The following is a 24,430-nucleotide window of genomic DNA, read 5'->3' as shown; positions in this document are numbered from 1 at the left end:
ACTGGAAGCTGCTCTGAGGTCTCCATGCAGCTTCTCTTCTCCAGGCTGAACAGCCCCAACTTTCTCAGCCTGTCTGCATGCGGGAGGTGCTCCAGCCCCTGATCATCCTCGTGGCCTCCTCTGGACTTGTTCCAACAGTTCCATGTCCTTTTTATGTTGAGGACACCAGAACTGCACACAATGCTCCAAGTGAGGTCTCACGAGAGCAGAGTAGAGGGGCAGGATCACCTCCTTCGACCTGCTGGTCACGCTCCTCTTGATGCAGCCCAGGATACGGTTGCTTTCTGGGCTGTGAGCGCACACTGCAGCCGGCTCATGTTCATTTTCTCATCGACCAACACCCCCAAGTCCTTCTCTGCAGGGCTGCTCTGAATCTCTTCTCTGCCCAAGATAGGCCTGAGAGTGTAATTCTCAACACAAGGAAGAACCAGGTCATGCCCTGTATTTCAACAAGATACTTTATTGGTCCAGCAACTGCAAAATATACAAATTTCTGAAAGGCATACCCTGTTTTTAAGGTGGCACAGCTTTATATCAGGCAATTATTCCAGACATATATACAGAACTGTTAACATACCACAAATCAATCCTCCCCCCCCAAAGGAACTACCCGCTTCTCTCCAAGCTTTGCAGTATACATTAAATAAATAAAGAGTGCTTTGCTATCAAAAAAAGTTAAAAAAATAAATTCAAGTATCACAAAGGAAAATAAAACCAAGAAACAAAAAAATTGGGGGGGGGGGGAAAGAAATCCTCGGTGTGGTTTGACGAGTCCCTTTTCCCCATCCACCGTCGCTGCCTCGTCCTTGGCTCCATTAACCATAAGCAATGGGCTGTGAGTTTCGGGGGGCAGTGCGATGGGAGGGGGCTGACACCATCCCACCTCCTACCAACCCCTCCAGTATGAAGGGACCTTTCTGCTGCTCAAAGACCAATTTTCCCCTTGGCTGAAAAAAACCACCCGATTGTAATTTCATCTTTTTGTAGACCTATGGAGACTTCTATTATTCCCAAAGGGAGAAAGTTTAAGGTCAACAGTTTTTGCTGTTTGATTTCTTTATATATATATATATTTTTATATATATATATAAATACACACACAAACAAATACACGCCAAAACATCTGCAGAATTACACGTGTACAGGATTGATCACAGGGCAGCCAGACATCATGTTTGCATTTGCCGGCTTATCTTGTCATAGCAGGAGGAGAAAGATAAGACTCCCGAGGAAGGAGGCCGAAAAAAAAAGGCAATTTGCCTTCCAAAAACATTCATTTTTCTCTCTCTCTCGCTTTCAAAGGCAGAGAAATCAAAAGGGCAGATGTCAACTGCTCACACAGGGAGATGGCTGCTTTTAATGTGGTTATTAAACTAAAAAGGGCAAGGTGGGGGGGGAAGCGTTCTTTGTTGCGTCTGTACAGGAATATAATGCACATATGCACAAGCTCACACAGGCAGGGCACTGGAGACCATCTCCTCCAGTGGGATATAGACTGAGCGTGGCCCTGATCCCCTCCTGCTGTTGGTGCTGCTTCAAGCATGAGGCTGAAGCTCTAGGCACTGTGGTTCACCTTTTCCCAAAGAAAGAACAGACCAAACCCCCCCAAAACACATACACATGCCAAAAAAATACATCATTTCTCCCCAGACCTCTCTGCTCCTGGCTGTAGGGATGTTGTTTCCTACATAAAGGGCTGAGGAAAGCTATGGGAACTGCAGGAAGGCTTGGCTGCCCCCACCTCCTGTTTCCACCTCAGCCGTGCAGCCAAAAAAGCATGATGAGGATGAAGACGGTGCATATAGCAGTGAGGAAAGAAACCAAAACAACCCAAAACCCTAAAAAAAAAAGAAGTTAATATTCAAAATCCACAGATTTTGCACAAAGCAATAGTGGTTAATTGCCATATAACTGCTGTCTCACAGCCTGGGACAGGCTGCCAAGAAGGGATCTTGCATATCAAACCACTGGGAGCTGGCTGATGGAGTCCAAGTCAAGACCTCGCCCCCAAACACACACACACACACACACACCTCGAATGCTGTAACTAGTTTTGTAGTCCCAGCTTTCCAGCATGCAAAATAAAGAAGCTGCCTGTATTCAGGCTTCCCCTGTTAAGGGGCACAATTTGATAAAAACTAAAATAGTTATGCTCCTGCCACAAATAAAGTGCAAAACCCAAGCGGTTTCTAGGTATACACATGTACACACGTGTGTGCATGTATATGTGTAAAAGTAAGAGACAACACAGACAAAACTGTCCCTTCTCATGGCTTTCTGCAGCCACAGAGGCCTTTCTGCATCCCAGCCAGACCTCTGGCCACTTCCATAGGACCTGTGTCTGCAACATGCATCTATAGCTCAGCCTGTCCACCTGCAATGACACAGGGATTGACCCCTAAACCGCCCCAAATCTCCGCTTTCCTCTAAGGAAGAGCAAAGAGGAGATGAAGTACCAGCACAGCACCTCAATCAGTGCTCAGTTTCCCTCCCATATCAACACATGCTTTAACTCAGACCATTCCATGGTGCTCCCCAAGATGAAAGCATCATCCAAACCACCACTGGTGTGGCTTCCCCTACGATACTGGCAGCTCACAGCCGGTTTTAGAAGCAGATGTACATTCTCTGCAAACCCCTTTAAGGTGTATTGAATAAAACAAAAGATATTTTGGGGTCTTTTTTCCTTGTTAAACCCAAAAGTTCTCACTGTGAAGGACTTCATACAACTGCCTCCCTAGTGCTCACAGGCCTGGGTGAGCCAGGCTTGGTGTGCGACAGGCTGTAGCTTGGCTAAACAACTTCTTGAAAAGGAATTAATAATAATTATTATAATAATAATAATAAAAAACTGCAAAACCCATTTATTCCCTCCCCTTCCCCCCCATCTCTCTGTTAACCCCGCACCATCCACATATATACACACCCCACCCCGAGAAGGATGGGTACCAATCGTCTCTACAAAAGATCAAAACTGCTTGCAGAAGGAAATTAAACTCCTGTGCGCTAGGAAGCACTTTACAGCTTGCTAGGATCTAACAGGGCGCTGGAGAGGAGAGCAAATGCTGCAGCCTAAAGATCTGGTGGTGACCCCGGGATGCCCAGCTCCTCTCCTCCACTCTTCTGCATCTCTCCCCTCCTTCAGCAGAGCGGTTTGCAGATGAACGGGCACGGGTAGAAACAGACGAGGGTCGACCTCGCTGCAGACGGAGGAGACTGGTTATTAAGCAAGCTTTGGGCATGGCGATGGGATGGGAAGCTGGTGGCGTCGCCAGTGGCATTGCCACAGCGCCAACGGAGTCACGACAGCTTCTGCGGCGTGTTCATGTTCTGAAATGAGAAGGGAAGAACAGTGGTTGGGGTGGTGCTTGGGTCAGACCCATCTTCTACATAGATATCAACAAGGGGACAAAGGGGAGGAACAGAAAGCCACGGCACGGGTCACTACGAAGGCATCCATCACAGAGGAGAGGACATTGTCCACCCAAGGAGAGATGAGGGGGATGCACTGACTTGCTACCCAACACCCCTCAAGCATCACTTGGGTTTAACTACAGCGTGTGAGTTCGACAGAGAAATCCCTAAAAACTGAGCTAAAACCCCAGGCAACCCTCCCACCCTGTCTGGTCTGCACTTTTGAAGCTGCTCTTTGGACCATGCAAGGCAAGCTGATGGAGACCACCAGTGTTAAGGAGCCCAATTAAACATCTCTCTTGCTCCCATTGAGGGTGGGCAGTGTCAACCCTCTGCCTGCCAAGGTGGAGGTTACCATTTATCCATCCTTGCCACTGTCAAGAAGAGGCTGATCCCACCAGCCTTACTGAGCAGCCAGCATGGGGACCAGACACTACGGCAGCAGCACCCAATGACACTCCAGGAGCTTTCACAGGCTCTAGAGCTGCTTTGGACACAACCCTAGTGCAGAGTGGTGACAGTGGGCACCCACCAGCATGCCGTGGGGACCACAAAACCTGAGACAACCAACTAAACACAAGCAGGACCAGCCCCCAGGGCAGTGGCTGGAGGAAAAACCCAAGGGGAGATGGTCACAACAAGGACACTTCCCAGTTCACACAACTACATGAAACAGGGCAGGAAGAAAAGGACTAGGAAGCAGCTAGGAAGGTTTCTCAACTTCTTTTGCTTTTACTACTTAAACTGCCTCTTACAAGCACCAGGAATATAACTAGGCTATGAGGCAGAGCAGGCTGAGCTGTTATCTAAGGAGACAGGAGGAAGGTTGGGAGAAGCCACATGCACCACAGCCATTTACCTTGGAAATATTAGTAAAGAGAAAACTTTGAGAAAGTGACAAACGGGTCTTCTTTAAGCATGAAAAGTGAAGGGAAGAAGAAGGGAGGGGATCAGCTCGTTGTCAAAAAGTGCACTTTGGATCACAAACCAAGCAAAAGGAACAGAAGTCATCATGCCAAGTAGTCCCACGGCCCCAGATCAGCTCAATCCCCCAGCCAGGAGGACTCCAAGGTACACAACCATGTCCCCAGCCTCTCCAGTGTTCCCTGGTCCTCCTGGATGGGGGGCAAGACCCCAGCAGTGAGGGCTGATACAACAAAGCACCCACTGCCAACCAAGTCCCATGGTACAAAATGAGAAGGAGGTACCTTCCACCTCCCCTGACCCCATACATGTTGTGGTGGGACACAGTGAGGGAGGGTCATGTGTACAAGACAACAGCCTCCAAGAAGTATCAGCAGCGGCAATGCCACCAAGCCCTTAGCTTAGGGTGTCTTCATGAGTCCCTCAATGGCAGCCTGTGAGTCACACACTAGCAGATGGAGGCAACCATCTCTGCCTGCTCCAGCAGAGCTCCTGGTGTAGCAAACCCTGATGTGGCCATCTCCTAGACTCAGCATTGGAGCGTGTTTTCAGTGTCCCAGCCAGCACTGGGGCATGCACTGCTATTCACTACAATATGGATGGGAAAAGGGTGGGTGGAGGGATGGATAAGGAAACAAAAATGCTTTCAAAACAACCCACAACCAAACACTTCATCACTGGCTTTTGTGCCCATGAGCAGCAAGGGAAGGAGCATAGGAATGCAGGCCATGCTGAGCAACTCAGCCTCTACATTTGCCCAGGATTATGAGCATGATGGCCTTCTCCAATCCATCCACCAAGGGTGAGCTTCCTAACATCCTGCTTCTCAAAGCTGTTTACTCCAAAAGAGGAAGAAACATGAGGTTCACCAGTGGTTATGTGTAAGCAGGGCTGAGTTCTGGGCTGGCCATGTTGTAGCAGATCCCTCTATCTTCAGCCCACAAAATGAACCAGGACAGGGATGGCCATAGACTGATTTGATCTGGTCTATAGAGGGCAAAAAGATCCCCGGGCACTGCCCCAGCCTCAGCTCAGCCCCAAAGTCTCCCTGGTCTTTGAGAAGACATTTGAGCACAGCTCAATAACTTCTGCTCTAAGCCTGATCACATAGAATTAATGAAGTCTAAAAGCTTCAAATCTATCCCTATTACACAAAGACCTAACAGCACGAAGTCAAACTGTCAAAGTCTTACATCATTCATAATTAGCACATTAAATGCTCAAGGCACCTTGCTTTCTTAAGAGATAGAAGACAACAATATCCTTGCATCTACTCTGTCCAAGGCATCCAGACTCACTGTTCCCAAAACCCAGGCTTGCAGAACTGCAGATGCCAGGACCCAGGATCAGTCCAGCTCCAGAAAACACACTCTGATGCCAGTGATAAAACCCTGTTGGGGGCTGAGGTCAGAACCTTCTCAGGCCATTCATGGACACAACTTAGACCCAGGAGGCCTGTCCTTCCCAATGATTCTATCTCCTACAGTACACCATGCTATCACATAGAGAACTCCAGGAAAACCCAACAGCATCTCCCATCCTGTGACTATCCAAGGAGGAGGTAGGGAATTTAGACATTGTCAATAAAGGGCAAATGATAATTTGCTTTATTTCTCAACAAAATTAAGACATTTAATCAAGCTAGAATACCTAGGGGTTGGACAAAGCAGCACCCATCATCTCCCTCTTTATCTTTCCTTAAGATGCATACAAATCCCACATACAGAAACACTAACTTCAAGAAGCCCATGCCTTGGCCAGGTTTCACAGCAACAACAAAACAAGTGGTGGCATGGCAAGAAACATGGAAAAAGGGGTAAAAGGAGGAATAAGATGCAAGAAGGTACTTACAGGCATGCCTTCCCTAGTAAAGGCTGCAGAGAGACAGAGAAAACAGAGAGAGAGGTGTCAGTAACGCCGCGCAAGAGACCAGGCAGATGACACCAGACGGAGCAAGGAGCATACCAACAGCAAGAGCTTCCAAACCCAAAGCTGGCAAAGGGTTTGGTGCAAGACTCAACCAGCCCAAGCAAAGCCCCAAGCTGCCCCTCTTCGTGCTTGGGGTGGGAAGGCTCATGCAAAGCAGTCACCAAGCAGAGAGGTTGGAGGAACTCAGCAACCTTCCTAACCTGCCCCGGATCTAGCCAAGAGGACACAAGACAACACAGATAATGCAAAGAGGGGCTGGGTGAGACAGTGAGATCCAACAGGCAGCTGGCAGGAAGGGCAGCATGGCAAAGGGGGTCCTGTGTACATATATATATATATGTATATGGGCTTCTCTGGTACCAACGCAGCTCCTTAAAGAGCACAGGGAGGGGGTGGTTGTTCCTGAAGAAGTGTGAAGCAAGCGAGGTATCTCTTCCTACATCCCTTCATGGGTGGGTGAAAGAGGAAAGGACACATGAACATCATAGTAGCTAGCCATGGGGTTCACCAAGGCTGCAGAAGGCAACCGGGTTCACTATGCCAAGAGGCTGCTATTCATTTTCGGTACATTTTGCCCATCATTCCAGAAAGGGAGAGACCTCTTCAGGCAAAGATGAGTTTTGTCAGCTCCTTCTTGAGAGAAGCACAAGAACATCTGCTTTATTGCAATGCCCAGGTCTACAGCAAAGCCAAGTGCATTCAGGGGGAAGGCAAGAGCCCCGCTCTGGAGATACAGTTCCTCAGGAGGTCAACATCACAAATGTCAGATAACGAAGGCACCAAATTAACGCAGCCTGGAGCTTTAGGGGTGGTTTATGACACTCTCAAAACCCAAGAGAATCAACAGTGACTGGATGTTCCTGCACCAACACAAGGCAGGGAGGGACAGCAGCCATGGGAGAAAGATGCATCAGCACAGGTTGCAACAAGCGCAAGCCGGTCCCCAGCTTCAGGAGCGACAGGAGGACAACAAACAACAAAACAACGAGAATAGCAACAAAACAAAGCAAACCAAAAGAGTTCAACTAACTTGTCCCGGCAGCTGCGAGGGCACTTCCTGAGGAACACAGCCTGGCAGGGCGGAAGAAACAGCCACATGCTCCTCAAAGCTGTTGATGCGAGGTTTTTTGGTGGGCTCTGGGCTTGCTAGAGGGGTAACGCTATTACGTCTCATGAGCGGGTTAGGTCCCTTCTTTCCTTCCTAAATTAAAGTGAGACAAAGAAAATGAAAGTAAATAAAAATAAAATAAAATAAAAGGTAAGAAGGCGACAGTTATAAAGGAAAAAAAAAATAAAAGCAGGTTGGTTTTTGTGTTTGTTTAAAGCAGCCTCTGCTTTTCCCCACAAATCACTGTCAATGTACAACAGGATGCAGCGAAAGGCTCTGGACACAAGGTGTTCAAGAATGCAGCATGATTGCCCAGGAAAGGAGGGGAAAATAAATAAGTGAGAGGCCCTGAACTGAAAAATGACACAGGCTTTCTCCTCAAAAAAAGTAAATACAGACTGCCAAAAAGAGCATGACTTAGCACAACAGAGAGGTGCCCGTCTGTCTCCTCCTCAAAGCTCATCCCTCCAACGCAGGGAGAGGTGTGAAAGCAAAAAGAGGCAGGACAAGCCAGCCTGGGCTGATAAGGAAGATTGGGAAGTGAGGGCAGAGCAGCCAGCAATGGTCAGCACCACGCCAAGCTCTAATTCAAGCGAGGTGGAATGGAGGCGCAGCCGAGCAGGGGGAGTCAAGCGCTTCACGTGTGTCTCACTCCATCCTATCCACATCCTTCCTGCCATCCCCAACAAGGGTGGTGGAGGACTTCAATGGCCCCCATGGCAGGGGAAGGACTGGCTTCCCCACCTATGGTGCCTGCCAAGGTTGGGAAGTGAAGGAAAGGAGATGTGTGCCAAAAGAGGACGGCTCCAACCACCCAACATCCAGTTGGGCTCCACCACCACTAAGCGCAAGTTGGAAATGTCCCAGTGGCTGGGACATGGGCATTACCAGGGGACATAGGCATTACCATTGTCCATGGGGTCCCTTTTGGATTATTGGCCAGCCCTAACACTGAGCTTGCATCCCCTTGCTCTGGCCTTTGAGCTCCTGGTGGAGCTCATGGCAGATGGACCTGAACTTACAGGAGTTTTCCTACACATGAAGGGTCTCCCCTCTTTACACCATCCCCAGCTCAGCACCACCACCCTGTACTCTACAGAATCTCATAGAGCTGTGGGCATGCCAGTTAAAAAACCCATGAAGGCAGGAGATACTGGGCAAGGTGTTGAGCCCAAGCTCTGCCAGCCAGCTGGGAGACCTGGGAGAAGTCACCTTCTCCATCCATGGTTCCATTCCCTGCTCAGGTGAGTGAATGACCGCACAAGGTGAAAGTCAAAGACCAGGGAGGAGCTTTCCCTGGGCCAGCTTTAATCTGAGCAAACACACCGGGAAGCAGGCACATGCAATAGTCATTTTCCCTTGGAAAACCCTCAACAGGCCATATCTTTGCAGAACAAGAACCCATCTGATGCTCTGGTCCTAGAGCAGCACTCCTGAGTACCCAGCTGAGCAACCTCCCCACACCCACCCTGGGCATCTTTGCTGCTCACTGTAGGGGAAAGAAGAGGGACATCAAGGAATGGCTCTGAGGAAAAGCCACACTCACCTCTGGCCGATCCCTGTGGGTGTTGACAGCTTCGATGTTCAGTGAGATGGATTCCACCCGGCAGCCTGCAGAAGGGAGCACAAGGAAACAGAGAGGCCATCAGCAAACCCACCAGGCACAGGATGTCTCCACCCCAGACCCTATCTCTTCTCCCAGAGGTAGCTTGGATTCAGGAAGAGGGACAAGTTGAACCCCTCTTGGCATGTTAATAAAGCCCCTCTTACCATAGGCCACCGGGGTCAGCTTCAACACTGTGTGAAGGGGACATTTCAGGTAGGGCATTTCATCTGCAGAGAAAGCAAAGCAGGAGTGTTATCCCATCCCCTCTCCAAAAGCAGGCTTAGGCTTCATCAATAGCTAAGGCCACCCAAAACCAAAAGATGCACGCTTCAGGCCCTTAACAGACCTGAACACAACTCTTATCACCTAAAAGCTCCCTCTATGATCCCTCCTCCAAAAGGACCAATACTCTTCCCAAGGACAGGAAGTTCACCTGCACTCTTATCAAGGAAGTATGCCAGGAGACAGCGCATGACAGCCTGGTGACAGATCACAAGGACGTTCTCTTGTCTCTCCAGCTCCATGATGACCGGCTCTAGGCGCTGCACCAGATCTTGGTAGGACTGAGGCAGAAGAAAGGAAGGGAGATACGGCATGGAATCAAGAACGAAGAACCAATGGTCCTTGTCTGGGTACATCTATTGATTTCATGCCTCTGACCAAATCAACATAATTACTGCTAAAAACAAGCAAAGTTACACAAGTCCTCTTCCTCAGGCTACTCTGGAACATGACTACTTCTTTGGGTCAGAGAAGAAAGCCATTCACATCTTACTAAACCCTCTAGGACTGTAACTAAGGTAAGCAGCAACTGCACAGGGGCTTTGAGCAGTGTCTATCGTGTTGAAATCTGATTTTCTACAGGATTTTTAAGTTCTTAAAAGTCTGAAGCAACATTAAAAAAAACCAGGGTTTTGAAGGACTTCATGAAGAACCTGAAAGGCAGCCAGAAGGAACCACAGACACCTAAACATTCTCCTTTTAGACAGGCCATCATGGTATCTCCAAAGATCTTTCCCAAATGCCTGTGGGCATGACCTTTAATATGGGGATAAAAAGCCCCATTCACAACCTGAAGTATCATCCAGCCTGCCAATTCCCACCTCATTGTGTCACACCCCGAACGCATCAGCATCAACCCTTAGGGAATGATACTGAGAGCAGAGGTAGAAATCGTTTCTTTGGAAGTGAGAAAGGAAACTGGGGCAGTGCAACACTTTGAGTGGATGTAATGGAGGAAGCTGGACTTAGAAACCTCCAGAGTCTCCTTCCACTACTCAACTCAGTGGGGCTACTTGTTAAGTGATAAGTGTCTCAATGAGATGTTCACATACCATGATTTCACAAGAGCTCAATGCAAAAGGTGCCCTGACCTTTCTTGATTCTAGTTTCTTGGAACACTTGCTACTCCCCTGCTCTGAATGTAGAAGACAGCATGAGGACAAGAAGGCCAGGTTTAAAGTAAGATAAAGAGTCATATCTCTGAAGGCCTCCTTGCAGACCTACCTCCCCAGAAGGATAGCGGTAGTAGTATTTGTCCTGATCACGTAAAGCAAATTCCTCTGGATGCTGCTCCCTGATTTCTTCATACGTCATTTCTTCACACACCCCCTGCCAGAACAGGACATCCATGAGGTTAAAGGACATGGTCAAGCTAAAAAACATCAGCACACCCAACATGCAAAACCTTCTCCAAAGCAACATCTACAGCCCTCTGAGTGGTCAGCTACAGAGCAGTTCCAAGCAAAAAACCATTCTAATCTGCTCATTCAAGCTAATCTTGAAGCATCTACACAAGGTAGAGCCAAGATAAGAAGAAAAGTTGCAAGTACTGCAGCAGAAGTATCACTCTTTCCAACAGAAGGAGAAATCTCTACACAAAAAGCAAGATTTAGGCAAAAGTGAAAAGGCTGATGCTATCACTCTCTGTCAAGCAGCAACCAGCATGATCCTAATGCAAAGATACTTACAGCATCAATTTCATTGAGTGCCTTCCACTGCTCATAAGGCAACTGAAGAGCTTCTGCTGTTTGGATTGTCCTCTTTAGCTGGCTGGTCCAGACTTTGAGGTCCTTCAGGTTCTGCTCCTCAACAAACTTGTTCAGTGCCCGTGCAAACTGTGGGACATAAAACAAGAGGTTGATTCCTGATCCACAGCTTCCCAACGGGGCACCTTAGATGCCTGGCTGCCCTTTACCCACAGCCCTGCTTATTTGTCATAGAGCTAAATTGATATCTCCTTATATATTCACACCTCAAATGACCCCATCTGGGCTTCAAAATGGTCTGGCAAGCCAAGGTAGCTATTAACTATTCTAGAAGCACTTGACCATGCCTTTGAAGAATCAAGTAGTGAGCAATCTGAAAGCATCCTTGGAGCTGGCTATCCCTACCGAAGGGTGGCAGCAGTCCTTCTGCATCCTGCCCTGACAGTGCAAGGTCTGAAGAAGCTCAATGAAGATACTCATACCCTTTTCTCCTAGAGATTTCTGTAGCCTCCGTTAACTCCTAACTACATGCAGCATTGGTGGTTGGAATGTCTTGTTTTGAGGTTGTTCCTGAACCTGAATTTAACCAGCTCTATAGATAGATGACTTAAGCCAATGCACAGCATCAACAGCCAAATCACTCCTAGAAGCCATAAAGCAATATTCCCCCTTCACTCTCACCTTCTTGCCCCTGTTGGAGAGGCCTGAGTCACCTCCAATCTTCCCCTTGAGGTTGAACTCGCTTTCACCATGCCGACAGAGGTAAATGGTGCGGGGCTGGACATGGATATTCATCAGGTAGTAAACGATCCTGCTCTGGATGTGATCCTGAACTCTGTTAACCAGGAACCGCCGGCCAACGTCGATGACTTTGATGAGAGAAAGCTCCCTAGGGAAAGCACAGCAAGGATGAGCAGATGCCAGCAAGGAAAACAGGAAGAAAGAAACACCATCTTGGACAAACAGCCTTTTGAGGTATCTCAGTCAACATAGTCACTCAGCTAAAAGGATTTCCTGCAGGCTATTTTCAACTGGAAGCCAACAAGTAACAGCCATTCATGGGGAGCTAAGTAACACTGGTATAATCACCAATCTTCCCTTGCAGCAGTAAAGCGGATTAAACACGAACAGAAGGAAGCATGTTCCTCCCCTAGAACAGGGCTCAGCAGAACTGGGGTAATCCATTCAGGGCACACAGATGCATTTGTGAGCAGTGGAAAAGTGCCTGCACGGTCATGCAGGACAGCAAAGGTCCTCCCAGGGCACACAGCTAGGCAGAAGCCGCAGGGCTTGCTCAACCATGTGGTTTGAGCCTGCCCAAGCAGTCCTTCCTTTAAGGTGGACAGTGACAAAAGCACCTCAGAAACACTCAAACCCAGATGTTTTTCCAAACCCTTTGTATTTAAACTGGTAGAACAAGGTTGAAAACAGCATGTTTGAGCCCAGAAGAGCCTGAGAAAGTTTCAGCACCCAACTCCCCAGCACAGGGCTGGGAAAACCCAGCATTTTCAATGAAGAATCCTGAATTCATAGTGAGGCTTGGCCATACATCATTCTAGTGCAGCCACGTATTTGAAAACAGAGTGAAATACATTGAATACAAAGTGAAATACAGCTCCATAATTCATTAGTCCTCTCCTGGGAGAACAAAGGCATTTAAGCCAGTTCAGAATTCAAAATCTCTTACCGGTCATAGTCATCAGGGTCAAGTGGCTGGTAGCTGGCCTGGTAACAGTTGATCCTCTTCATGAAGTCCTCCATAGCATCGGTTGAATTACAGTCACGATAATCAGGGCTGGACAATTTTACTTCCTGCAATAAGGGAAAAACACACCACAAGGAGAGGTTAGGAAACTTTCCAAGTCAGGCCATGCTCATCTCCAGTTTCAAAGTCCTGCCAACATCCAGCTATCAGCTGAGCCACCTTACAGTCATTGCTTATCATAAGAGAGAAAAGAAGCAGACTAGACCCAAAACTCTAAGCACACATTGAGAACGTCTGGTATAAACCATTGTATTACCGGTATAGATGCATATCAGTCCACTCATGTTCTCCCCAAGAACTGGGGTAGAACCTCACCACCCAACACAGTGGGAAAACTAAGCTTTCTTATGGCTAAAGGAAAGCATCAGGTTTAAACAGTTGAAGCTGAGAATTAAAAGTGTGTGTGTTTAGACAAGATGCTTATCCTGGGCCTTTTGAGTGAATAAAGCTCCCAGGAGTTAGAGGTTAACCTGGATGTCCATCACCTGAGGCAGCAACATAACAACATTCAACCCCTTCCTGTGCATTATTTGCTAGAAAGAGGCAAGAAATTGGCAATGTGAATGAATATTCAGAACTCTCATGGGCTAAGTTATGGCTGAAATACTCTTAACAGGTTATTCTTCCTGAAGATTTGTGTTTGAGCAGCAGCATTACACGTTAGTAACTTCACAAGCAAATCTGAAGCTAGCAGGGTAACACGACCAAGTGACACACAGCGGCGATAAGCATATTTGCCACACCAATCTCAGCACTAAGAGCATCATGGGACACCAGCTCCAAGCAAGACCAAAAGCCATACTCCAGCCCTAACCCAGCACCCTTCGTGGAGCCCATCCCAGGGGCAGGACAAAACTCTTCTCACATACTTTCAGTATCTTGCGATGCATTCCCAGACACTATAATACGGCTCACAAAGTTCAGATGTGCAACTGGAGATAAGGCTGGAGCACAGCCCAGTGGTGGAAAGGATGCTTTCATACAAGTTAATCATGCCTAGGTAGATCAGTTAAAGTCTACCTGCCCTAGCCAAGCCTAGCGGGCTAAGGAGTTCTGCTGGTGGGAAATCAAAGATCCAACAGCTCCCAAAGGAGCCAGGAAGCAATGCCTTACACTGTAGTCTCCAAGATTTTAGGTAAGATGATCTGATATTCTTCTCAAAGCAGACTCCAGTAGATTTTCGGAAGCTGCACGTGGGTGAAGACACCAAATCTGACAGCTCTTCAATGGGATTTAAACCCCTAACCACATTAAGGAGGTCCTAGCATAGGGTTGTCTTTCCAGGCTGCAAGTGCACACTGCTGGGTCATGCTGAGCTTCTCATCAACCAACACCTCCAAGTCCTTCTCCTCAGGGCTGCTCTCAATCCAGTCTATGTCCAGCCTGTGTTTGTGCTTGGGATTGCCCCAACCCAGGGGCAGGACCTTGCACTTGGCATTGTTGAACTTCATGAGGTTTGCACAGCCTCACTTACACAGCTTGTCCAGGTCCCCTGGGATCCCATCCCTTCCCTTTAGCATGTCAACCACACCACACAGCTTGGTGGTGTTAGCAAACTTGCTAAGGGCGCACTCAATCCCAAGGACCAACGTGTTTATCCATGTAGGCCTCCTGACATTTTTGCCTGACATCCTCTTTGTTGGGATGCATCGCTCCTGAGCTTTGAAGAGGTGATCCTTGAAAGTCTGCTCCTCCTCAGCTCCAGGGTAACAAGTTTGCTGCGTGCCCTTTTAACCACTCTAAGGATCTTGGACTCCACCACTTCATGGTCACCGCAGCCAAGGCTGCGCTTGAGCTTCACATTCTCCACCAGTCAGCTACTCCTTGTTGGGAACAAAGTCCAGCATAGCACGTATCCTTGCTGGCTCCTCTGTCACTCAAGGAAGGAATTTATCCTGAGCGCATTGCAGGAACCTCCTGGAATGCTTGTGCCCTGCTGTGTTGTCCCTCCAACAGATATTGGGTGGATGAAGTGCCCCATGAGGAACAGGGATTGCAAATGTGAGGTTGCTCTTATATTATATATATATATACACAGAGAGAGAGAGAGAGGGAAAACAAAAGGAAGACACTTCCACACTTACCCTAACATTGCTGGCAACTACAGTGGGATCGTTGCAGACAGATTCAATGAAGAACACCTGCGAAGCAAAACGAAGCTCAACTGAAAGCCAGCAATAACATTTGTAACATACAACTAGCTCCTTGCTCAACCCAAACTCCCCCCTGTTTGACCAAAGGGCTCTCCCTCTGCCCCATTCCCATCCTTTCATTCTGCAGAACTCGGTAATGGGAATGAAGTTAGAGTTTAACATCTGCAATCAAACCCAGCAATGAAACCTCCCTTACACAGGAGCATTGTGAGTACAATACATTAGCGAAAGAAGATACTCCAACCATACACTAACATGGACTATGCAACACAAGCAGCAGCCCGGTGGTACCAACCTTGAACCCATTTTCTTTGGCAAAGTTTAGGATCATCCCTCTCCTCTCCCGCGTGGTATTGGTGGCATCAAAAACCTTTAAAAGCAAAGATTTTGATTAGCACCAAGGGTGCCTCATTTCCTACCGAGTCCTCCCTCAGGGCACAGCGCCTTCAGGACCAGGACTGCTGTCAAACCCCATGGAGCACATCTGAGCTTACCGCGATCTGGCCAGCCTCCTCCGTTAGGTACAGCTTGACATCCCTCAAAGCAGCCAGGGCACATTGCCTGCAAAGGAGGACACACATGATCCTGGTGTTCCCAGAGTTGCTTGTGGCAGCCAGTTGCATAGACTTCCACAAAGGAGAGCAGGCTTTGGAGCACCTCCCCATCCCCAGGAACACTGAAGAAAGACATACTCTGCTAAAAAACCCCACAAGAGACGTGTGCTGAGCTGTGTGCTGGTCTTCATAGCAGAGGCAATGGTAGATGAAGCAGCAAAGGCCAAACCTCATATCCTAAACCACTGAGCCTGAAGGCAGATTTAAGGTACCACTGATGGAGGAAGCACTGGTGACCCTGAAGCTACCAAGCCCATACAGCTTCAGTTTTCAGCTCTTGGCACCCAAGTCAGGCCCCTCCTTGGGCAGACAGGGAAAACTGAAGCTAAAGCCCAGCCTTCCTCTTCACCACCCATTTGGGAACCAAGTACGAGCATGCACGCAGTGCCCACACTTACCTCCTGACTTTCATGGCCTCCTCATTGTCAGGGCGGAAGAAGTCATAGGAGCTGTAATGCTTCACTGCTTCACGGCGATATTCCCCCACATTGAAAACTGTGTGGAAAAGGCAAAAACCATCAATACCAGGAGCAGTCAATCAGCACAGCTTCACTCAGCTGTGCAGTTCCTGCAGACAACACTTCCTAGTAATGGGCATCCTTAGATTCCGCTTAAGAAGTGGGATCCTTACAGCAAAAAGCTGAGGGACATCCCTTGGTCTTCAAATTGAAGGAGAACCTGACTGGGATGGGAGGACGTGGATATCAGGCTCATGGGATCTTGGAAAGAGCTCCCACTACCTCACACTCTTCAAGGCACTGAGCTCCTACAGCAACTCCTGAGGCCCAGAGCTCATGCTTTCCCCAGGCAGCCAGTGAAAGCCTCACCTTTTGTTGGAACACCAATCCAGTTGAGGTAGCGAGTCAGCTTCTTGGAGATGTAGGTCTTCCCGCGGGCCGGCAAGCCAACCATCACTATCACGGTGGGGGAATTGGCAAGCTGTGGCCCACAGGCTACAAAGAAGAGAGAAAGAGCAACATAAGCATCCATTAATCCTCCAGCTCATCTTATATCAAGCCTACAAGGCAGTTGGCTCTTGACCCAGCCTTCCCCCCAGACCTTCAGCAGCTATAGAAAATCCAAAGCCTCTACTCCCCATACACATCATCCCTGCAGTATCTCCTGTGCATCCCTCTCACACATCTGGACAATCAAAACCTTGAGCAGGTGAATCCATTGAGTCATTTCTGCAATGGGATCTACTGAATGAGCATATGTCAGAGCATGGTGGACTGCTCCACAGCTGCCCACCAGTGAGACAACTACCCCAGCTAAGCCATGCTGACCCAGATTCACCATGGTGGCACGCAACAAAAGCGACAGGAGTCACATCCTGACAACCACAGCAAGGAGAAAATCCTGATAGCTGCAAAGTGGGAAAGGAACCAGCAACAGCCCTAAACTCCCAGCAGAACCCCTGTGCCTCAGTTTCCTCATTTGCAAAAACAAAGCAAACCTCCCATGCCCGTGGTTCGGCTAATTCTGTAAAACGCTAAAGGATGGCCACGGACTTTGGTCCAGTCTCTGTAGCAGCACACTTCAAACACAGCTGCCATGCTGAAATGCCCGGTCTGCACCAAGGTCTTCACCCAGAAAGCACCTTTCAGAAACTTCTGCTGGCTCTTTAGCTGATACACATGTAAATGCAACCAACTGTTGTTTCTGAAGAAGAGCAGGGCATGAGGACTACAAAACCACCTGCACCTAAAAGTATCCCCTTTTCCTTTTATCCCCTTTTTTATCCCCCTTTTTTCATTCCCTTTCCCCCCTTTTCCTCATAAGCCCATTTTAAGCTAGTGGGGGTTTTGTTCTTATTGTAAAGACAGTCCACGTCAAACAGCTGGAAATAAATCCAGAAGCATCACCTAGTGATGACTTGGCAAGTGAGAAGAAGCTCCTCTCCAATTCACCTGAATGGCATGACCAACATGCAGACAGATCAAACTGCTTCTCCCTCCCTAAATCCTTTAAGAAATAAATTCCTGGTTCACTTTAGAGATATTTGCTGAGGTTACAGGTCTAGGAATGCAGTTTGGGAATTTATTTAGCCCCCCGCAGCCAGCTCCCAGAGCCATGGAATGTACCTGGACCACACACCCCATGGACCACGTAAACACGTGGCAGCATCCCTGCTCCTCTCCACGGTTTGCCCTGCAGAATTGCTTCTCACATGGTGCTGCACGCAGGAAAGGCCAAGGCACAAAGCCAAGCACTTTAAGTAGGGGGAAAGGAAGATCTCAACGATGCCTAATGGAATTTGGATTAGCCAGCCGCCTTTCATGCCGAGTGACACGCCAAGAGCCCTCCCAGCAAAGGCGGGATAGATGGGACCCTCAGGGGATTTCTCAGCCACCCTCCAATCCACCCGGTGAGCCTGGAGACCTCATGAGAAAGGAATGCAGGGAGTGAGTGACTGGTGGCAGAGCCATAAAATGCAGCTTAATTACGGTCTGGGTAGAACGCTCTGCTTGCCTTGTCCCAGCTCCCGCAGGTGAGACCAGGAGAGAGCAACAGTGATTTGGGGATGCAAGGGGCTCCCCATGGGTGGAGATGGGGTATCTTATTCTCAGTATAGACCTGGGAAGGGCAAACAAATTAAGAGGTATCCAGAGAGTATGCAAAACACGTGGAATTTCCCTCCTCTTCCAAGAAAAAAATAATCCAAGAGCTAAAGAAACCAGGGTCACAGGTTTGGCACTGGTACCCAGCAAGGCAGAGCAGAGCCACCCATCATTAGGTCACCAAAGCAGATACAGAAAGTAAGAGATGAGAAAACTATCTAACAAGATATTTTCTTTATTTTCCCCCTAAATATTCCACATTCCTCAGGTTGCAGCTGCCCTCACATCCACTCCCTTTGTGTGACCTGCCTCCCCATTGCCACATTTCAAAAGCCCAAGCCAGCTCCTACTGCTTCCAGCAGCAAGCAGCGATTTCTCTTGGTACTGGGGTATAAAGGGACAGATCTAGATCACACACCCAACGGACTATGTAACATGTATCCAGATACATGTGCAGTGTATCCAGAAAAATACTGGTTTCCTCTCTAAAAGCCTCACATCCTCAACCAACCTATGGATACGAGTCTGCACAACAAAACACCCACTTAGTAGATAAAGGGAGGGGGAAGGAATAATACCTGAATACAGACACTCCTCCTTTCCCTACCTGCCCACAGACAAAGGATCTCGAGGAACAGAGCCAAGAGGATGGGGACATTAAAATAACAGCATTCCAGGACAATAGGGATATTGCTAGGTACTGTTCATGTCCTTTTAACTCCAGACACCTGGGCACACATCCCAACTCCAGAGAGTTTAACACCTGTATTTGAGGAATCTCCCCCTCAATTCGGTTTGCTGACAAAAGATGCAGGTTCCCCTAGGATCCTACAACAGCATCTGTTTACAGACCCGGGAAGCACTTCCCAAAACACAAGGGCATGGAGCACACCACTTCTTATCGGGAATCTGAGCCTAAACCCAGTTAAATCACAAAAGCCTCCAGGAAACTGCATCAGGGATGAAACAGAAACCAGTGTTTTGCTCTCAGCACTTCACAAAGACCTAATTCATCATTTCTTTTCACCACTGGTGGAAAGCTATCAGCGAATTCAATGCACATTCATTACTCGTTATCGACATCTATCCAGGTAAGTCAAGGTCACGGATGGCTTTTGAAAGGCTCAATGAGGATATTCAGAAGTAGCTGAGACACTTGTGCCTTTTATCGGCTAGAAAATCAGCTCTGATGCACTTCACCGGGGTGAATGCAAAACACAAAAAGGGAAGGAAATTCTCTTCTATAGAAGGCTGGATAAAACAACCACCTCGTTACTCCAGATATTTTTACTGTCTCTTTCTAAGAAGAGTTCCCCGCACCTCCCGCTCCCACAAGCCCACACCGCATCCTCTTACATTCCCCCCTTTTCCACCTTCTTCCCATTGCAATTCCCGGACACCACCTCGGACGCACAGCGAACCCGCTTCTGAGCTCCCATCACAAACACGCGTTGTGTTAATTGGTACCAGACCTGCGAGCTGTGGCTTTGCTGATGTATTTTCTCCTACCCTCATGGAGCTGGAGCGATGGGAAGGAAAAAGGCTCCGGGAGCCCCTTTCCTGCTCAGCATCCCCCATCCCGAGCCCCCTCCCCTCCTCTGGACCTGCCCATCCAGCCGCTTGCGACGACTTGACTTTCCCAGCCCCTACGTGAGAGACGTGCAGCTTGACAGCAATTTAATGGATCGCCGTCAAAAGGCCACATGAAGGCATCGCTTCCCATCCATTCCAGCCTCCCGTTGATGAGGAAGCGGACAATCGGACTAATTATTCCCCACGCAGGGAGCAGCCAAGCGGGAGCTTGCTGAGGATGCTCACAGGGATGCTCCCACTCCTTCCTCCTCCACCCCACCCGGCCGACCACGCTGACCTCGCATGTCCGTTACAGCTCCCATTCCCACCCGGCTTTGTAAGGAATTAACAGCACCTCGAGTTTAAAATAGCTACTTCGAGTCCAAAAATAACCACCCTAAAAAAGCCCACAATGCTCCCACTGAACGCATTGAGCAGTGCCCGGCATGGCTTGCTCCCACCCCGAGGAAGTATAATTATAAGGCACATTATAGCACTAATAAACCCCTTGATGCCTTAATATATTACAGCATTAGTTTTCTTCTCCACCATGAGGGAATTCTCTCGGAGCTCCGAGAAACCAGGTGAATAAAGTGGCAAAAAAACCCAATAGGGCTCTGCATATAGAAAGGATTCCTTTTAGAGGTGTCACTCCTCGTGAAAAATCAAACCAACCCTCTTCCATCTGCAAAGCATTAAGCCAGGAGACATTTCCCCTCGCTAAAACCAAAGCCCCGTGGCAACCCAGATGTTCAGCCTGTTGCTGAACGCAGCTCCCTCAGCATGCGCGAACATCGCTGCGTGCCCGACCTACAGCCACCGGGATATTTAGTTTTAATTATTATTACACCTCAAAAAGAGGGAACCGGGAACTTTCGGGCCAAGGGAAATAAACGGCTGAAGCGGCTTTGTTTCAAAGGCCTCCCTCAGGAAAAAAAGCATCGGAAAGACTGATTCACCCAACCGCCCGAGCCACTTCCATGCTTCGCCAGGCTGCAAAGTGCCACCTTCTCCGTCCTGGCTCCCGCAGCTCTGCGGGTTCCTGTTTGGAGTTGCACAACTGGCAGGCTGTCAGTTTGGCTGCTGGGCGAGTTAAAAGAGCTGTCTCCTCAGCTTTAGCACCGGATTATGATTCATGAGTTGGTTTCTAGTAACACCGGGATGCCGAAGCATTGATTACTATTTACTATTATTTTAAGCGCAAAGGTTGGTTTGAATCACTCCAGGTGCTTCCGAAGCTTTGAAAAGATGGGAAATCACTGCACAGGTTCCAGCATTTTTAGCCCTCCCCTCCACCTGCCTATCTCATCCTAAGCCTCCTACCGCATTCCCCCATTGCCACGGCAGGGAGGGTGGAACTAAATGATGTTTAAGGACCCTTAAAACTCAACCCGTTCCATGATTCTATGATTCCAAGTCTCCCCATCTCATCCCAAACACAGCACAGGGTAAAGTGGTGAAGCAAAGCAGCTGCTGGGCTTTTTCTTCCCCTCAATTCATTGACCTAATCCTGCTTTCCCCCTTAAATTAATAAATCACATAGCAAGACGTCAGACACCGGGAATCCCAGCAGAGGGGGTATCCTGGTGGTCCATCCTCCCAGGGATTGAAAGGAGGGGAGGGATGGTGATGGACGTGGGACATGGAGAGGGGAGGAAACTGGGACACGCGTGTCTCAACGCCTCCCGCTCCCGGGAAGCAGCGGCGCGATCCCTGCACCCTCCTCCATCTCCTCGTGCTGGAAGTGAGTCACGGGCTGGCAGCGGGTGGGATGCGGACACGGGGATGATGCTGGAGGAGATGGAGGGGATATTTTGGGAAAGTGAAAAAGAGGGCAATTGCATCGAGTCCTCCCGGGGCGCTGCTCCCAACATCCGCCCCGTATCCCTCCATCCCTCAGTGCCGTACTCACAGCGGCGGGGCAGCGCCGGGCGGTTGTCATTGGGGAGCCAAATCTTCTGGATGCGGCTTTGAGTCAGCTCCATGGGCATGGTTAACACGGAGGCAGCGGGCGCTCCGCGTGGTGCGAGTGCGGGAAGGGTCAAAAACGCGCAGTGAAAGCAAAAACGAAAGGGTTTTCGTTGCGGGGAGGGTTGGACCAGCCGCTGCTGCGCTTTCGGATGCTCCTCGGAGTCGCGTTAAGGCTGCACGGCGGAGGAGGAGGAGAAGAAAGAGGAGGAGAAAGAGGAGGGACGGGGCTTCAGAGCACAAAGCCGGCAGGAACGGTGCGCGCACCGCGGGGGAAGCGACGGCGAGTCCGGCCGGTGCTCGTGGTCTGGATGCGAAAAAAAGAATAATTAAAAATGCTAAAAATAAATTGATTCCCCTTTAATTTTTGAAAAAAAAAAAAAAAAAAAAAAAAAGTCAAAATAAATTAAAAAGGGGGGAAAAAAAGAAAAATCTCAGCGTGAGCAGACGGAGGAGGGCTGGGCCTGCCGGCTCCTGCTGCTGCTCCCGCTTCCCGGCTCCACTCACGATGGACCGGCGGCAGCGGCGGCGGCTCCTATTTGTATCCCGGCAGGCCGGGTCACCGCTCCCGCCCTCCGGGGCGGAGGGAGGAGGAGGAAGGGAAAGGGGGGGCCTCGGCCGGGCTGGTTCCGTCCCGCGCTGCCGCCTGCCGCCGGCCCCCCGCACTGCAGCGGGGACAAAGGAGGCGCCCGGCGGCCCGGGGAGGCTTTGTGATAATGGGGAGGGCACGATACAGGGACACGGGGAGCGGTGCTGGAAGGGATGGAGATGGGTGAAGGATGGTGGAAATAAAGGGGGGAAGTTAAAATCGGTGTGATGGAGTGATGGGAGTGAAATGAAATGGGAAGGGCGGAACTGAATGGGAAAGGAAAAGAAATGGAAGTTAAAAAAAAAAGATAAGGAAAAGGGAAAAGAAAAAGGAAAAGATAAAGGGAAAAGTATAGGAAAAAATCCAATAAAAACAAAAGGTAAAATAAAATCAATAATAAAAGTAAAACAAAAACATGATGAAATAAAGCAAAAAGTAAAATTAAATAATATAGAATGAAAACAAAAAAAGTTAAATAAATAAAAATAATTAAAATTAAATAAGGATAAAATAAAAATTAAAAAGGTAAAATCAAATAATATATAATAAAAATTAAAAGAAAAAAATAAAGGGTAAAATTGAATAAATAATAATGAAACGCAAAATAAAGGTGAAATTAACAATAAATTTAAAAAATGAAGTAAATCCTTAAAACAGAAATAAGAAGCAAGCAAACCCAGGGGTTAAATCACATCAACTCAACGAAGGGGGTCACAAAACGAAACCACCCCGAGCGGCACCATTGCCTCGGTGGATGCCGCGCTCCCCCACCCTCCCCGCAGCGGCCTGGTCTCCGCACGTCGCTCACGTCGTGGGGGCCGGGAACGTTCCACAGGCCACGCCCCCTGCTCGCCTGGCCCCGCCCCCCAGGCGGGTCAACGAGCGGGGTCTATTGGTTATTGACTGCCTGGGGGTCTCCTTAACCATGTTGTTATTGGGTTTATTGCCTTATTAATTACATTGTGTTATTCTATTATTATATTTATTATTATCATTATTAGGTTTAAATACATCTTGTTATCCTGGCATTTGTTATTTTTTTTATTTCTATTACATTATCTGCTATTATTTCAATATTTATTACTTTCATAATTTTATTACTTGTTGCTTATTTTTATTAATTACCTACTATCCATAGGATTTCACTACAATTAATTATTTTGCTGTTTAATGCTTTTATTACTTTATTACTTCTCCTTTAATAGTGTTATTATTTTACTATTTACCATTTCTATTATTTAATCACTTGTATTTTATTAAATTATTAATTTATCTCATTACTTTTATTATTAGCTTATTTGCTATTTTTATTATTTATTATTCTTTCTTTTACTAATTTTCCTATTATATTACTTCTTGCTTTTATCACTTTATTACCTCTAAAATTATACATAAGAATAAAATACCTTATTCTGTTATTTACTATTTATATAATCTTATTTATTTTATTATTTTAATCTTATGCATATATTAATAATTATAATTTTTATTAAGTTCTTACTCGTATTTTATTATTTTGTTACTCATTCCTTTTACTATTCCCTTACTCCTTTATTACTTTTATTCTTCTTTTCATTATTTTAATGATTTTCATTACTTTATTAGCCTAATTGTTCCCATGGCCAAGTTGCCCCCAGTCATGTTCCCCCCTTAAATCAGGCTGCCTCTTTCAGCCCAGCAGTAACACCACCCAAAGCAGCAGTGTTAATAAAGCAAAGCCTGCCTGTAAGTTTAAATCTTGATGAGTAACATCTCAGCTACTTAAAGTCTCCCGTTGTTGCCTCTTTTCATTATGTAGGGCTTATATTTTTATACCTGATGTAGAAAGAACATACTTTTGGCCTTCTCCTTACATGGAGCCAAGATGGATGGAGTAAAACTAAATGCACAATCCTTCCCTTTCATACGCAGGGAAGGAGTATTCACAGGCAAAAAGAAAATAGTGAATTAACTGCTATGAGGGAGACAGAGGTTTGGGATGGAGGCAGGAAGATGGGGATCAGCAGCGATGCTCTCGCTGGTAGAGGTGGGGATGGGGGGTCACAAAATGGTGCTGCCTGGACAAAATCCATCCTTGGGAATCATAGACTGGCTTGGGTTGGAAGGGACCTTAAAGCTCATCTATTTCCAACCCGCTTCCACGGGCAGGGACACTTCCATAGTCAAGGCCTGTCCAGCCTGGCTTGGGAAAGGACAGGGTTTGTTATTCCAAAATCCCGTACATTTTTCCATGGAGGGC

At 47.8% G+C, this 24,430-nt stretch overlaps 1 protein-coding gene across 3 annotated transcripts; it reads right to left on the bottom strand.

The window, feature by feature from the left end:
• Positions 1–440: 440 nt before the first annotated feature.
• Positions 441–23,630, bottom strand: PFKFB3 (6-phosphofructo-2-kinase/fructose-2,6-biphosphatase 3). 3 transcript variants are annotated; one of them, XM_080618455.1, is made up of 16 exons: positions 22,868–23,619; positions 21,547–21,909; positions 16,329–16,454; positions 15,900–15,996; positions 15,382–15,448; positions 15,183–15,257; positions 14,819–14,875; positions 12,657–12,781; positions 11,651–11,858; positions 10,952–11,098; positions 10,488–10,592; positions 9,415–9,544; positions 9,146–9,208; positions 8,922–8,986; positions 7,298–7,468; positions 441–3,330 (listed from the first exon to the last, which is right to left on the bottom strand). In XM_080618455.1, the coding sequence occupies exons 2-16, from the start codon at positions 21,623–21,625 to the stop codon at positions 3,301–3,303; spliced, it is 1,545 nt and encodes a 514-aa protein (XP_080474581.1). In that variant the 5' UTR covers positions 21,626–21,909; positions 22,868–23,619; the 3' UTR covers positions 441–3,300. The 3 variants fall into 3 exon arrangements, with proteins under 3 accessions (XP_080474581.1, XP_080474580.1, XP_080474582.1); XM_080618454.1 differs by having other exon boundaries at positions 21,547–23,619; XM_080618456.1 differs by lacking the exon at positions 7,298–7,468 and having other exon boundaries at positions 21,547–23,630.
• Between the last annotated feature and the right edge of the window lie 800 nt (positions 23,631–24,430).

Source organism: Psittacula echo, assembly GCF_963264785.1.
Source record: "Psittacula echo genome assembly, chromosome: 1".
Classification (NCBI taxonomy): Eukaryota; Metazoa; Chordata; class Aves; order Psittaciformes; family Psittacidae; genus Psittacula; species Psittacula echo.
The sequence above is the reverse complement of the archived record's forward strand: the minus strand, read 5'-3'. Positions and strand labels throughout refer to the sequence as shown.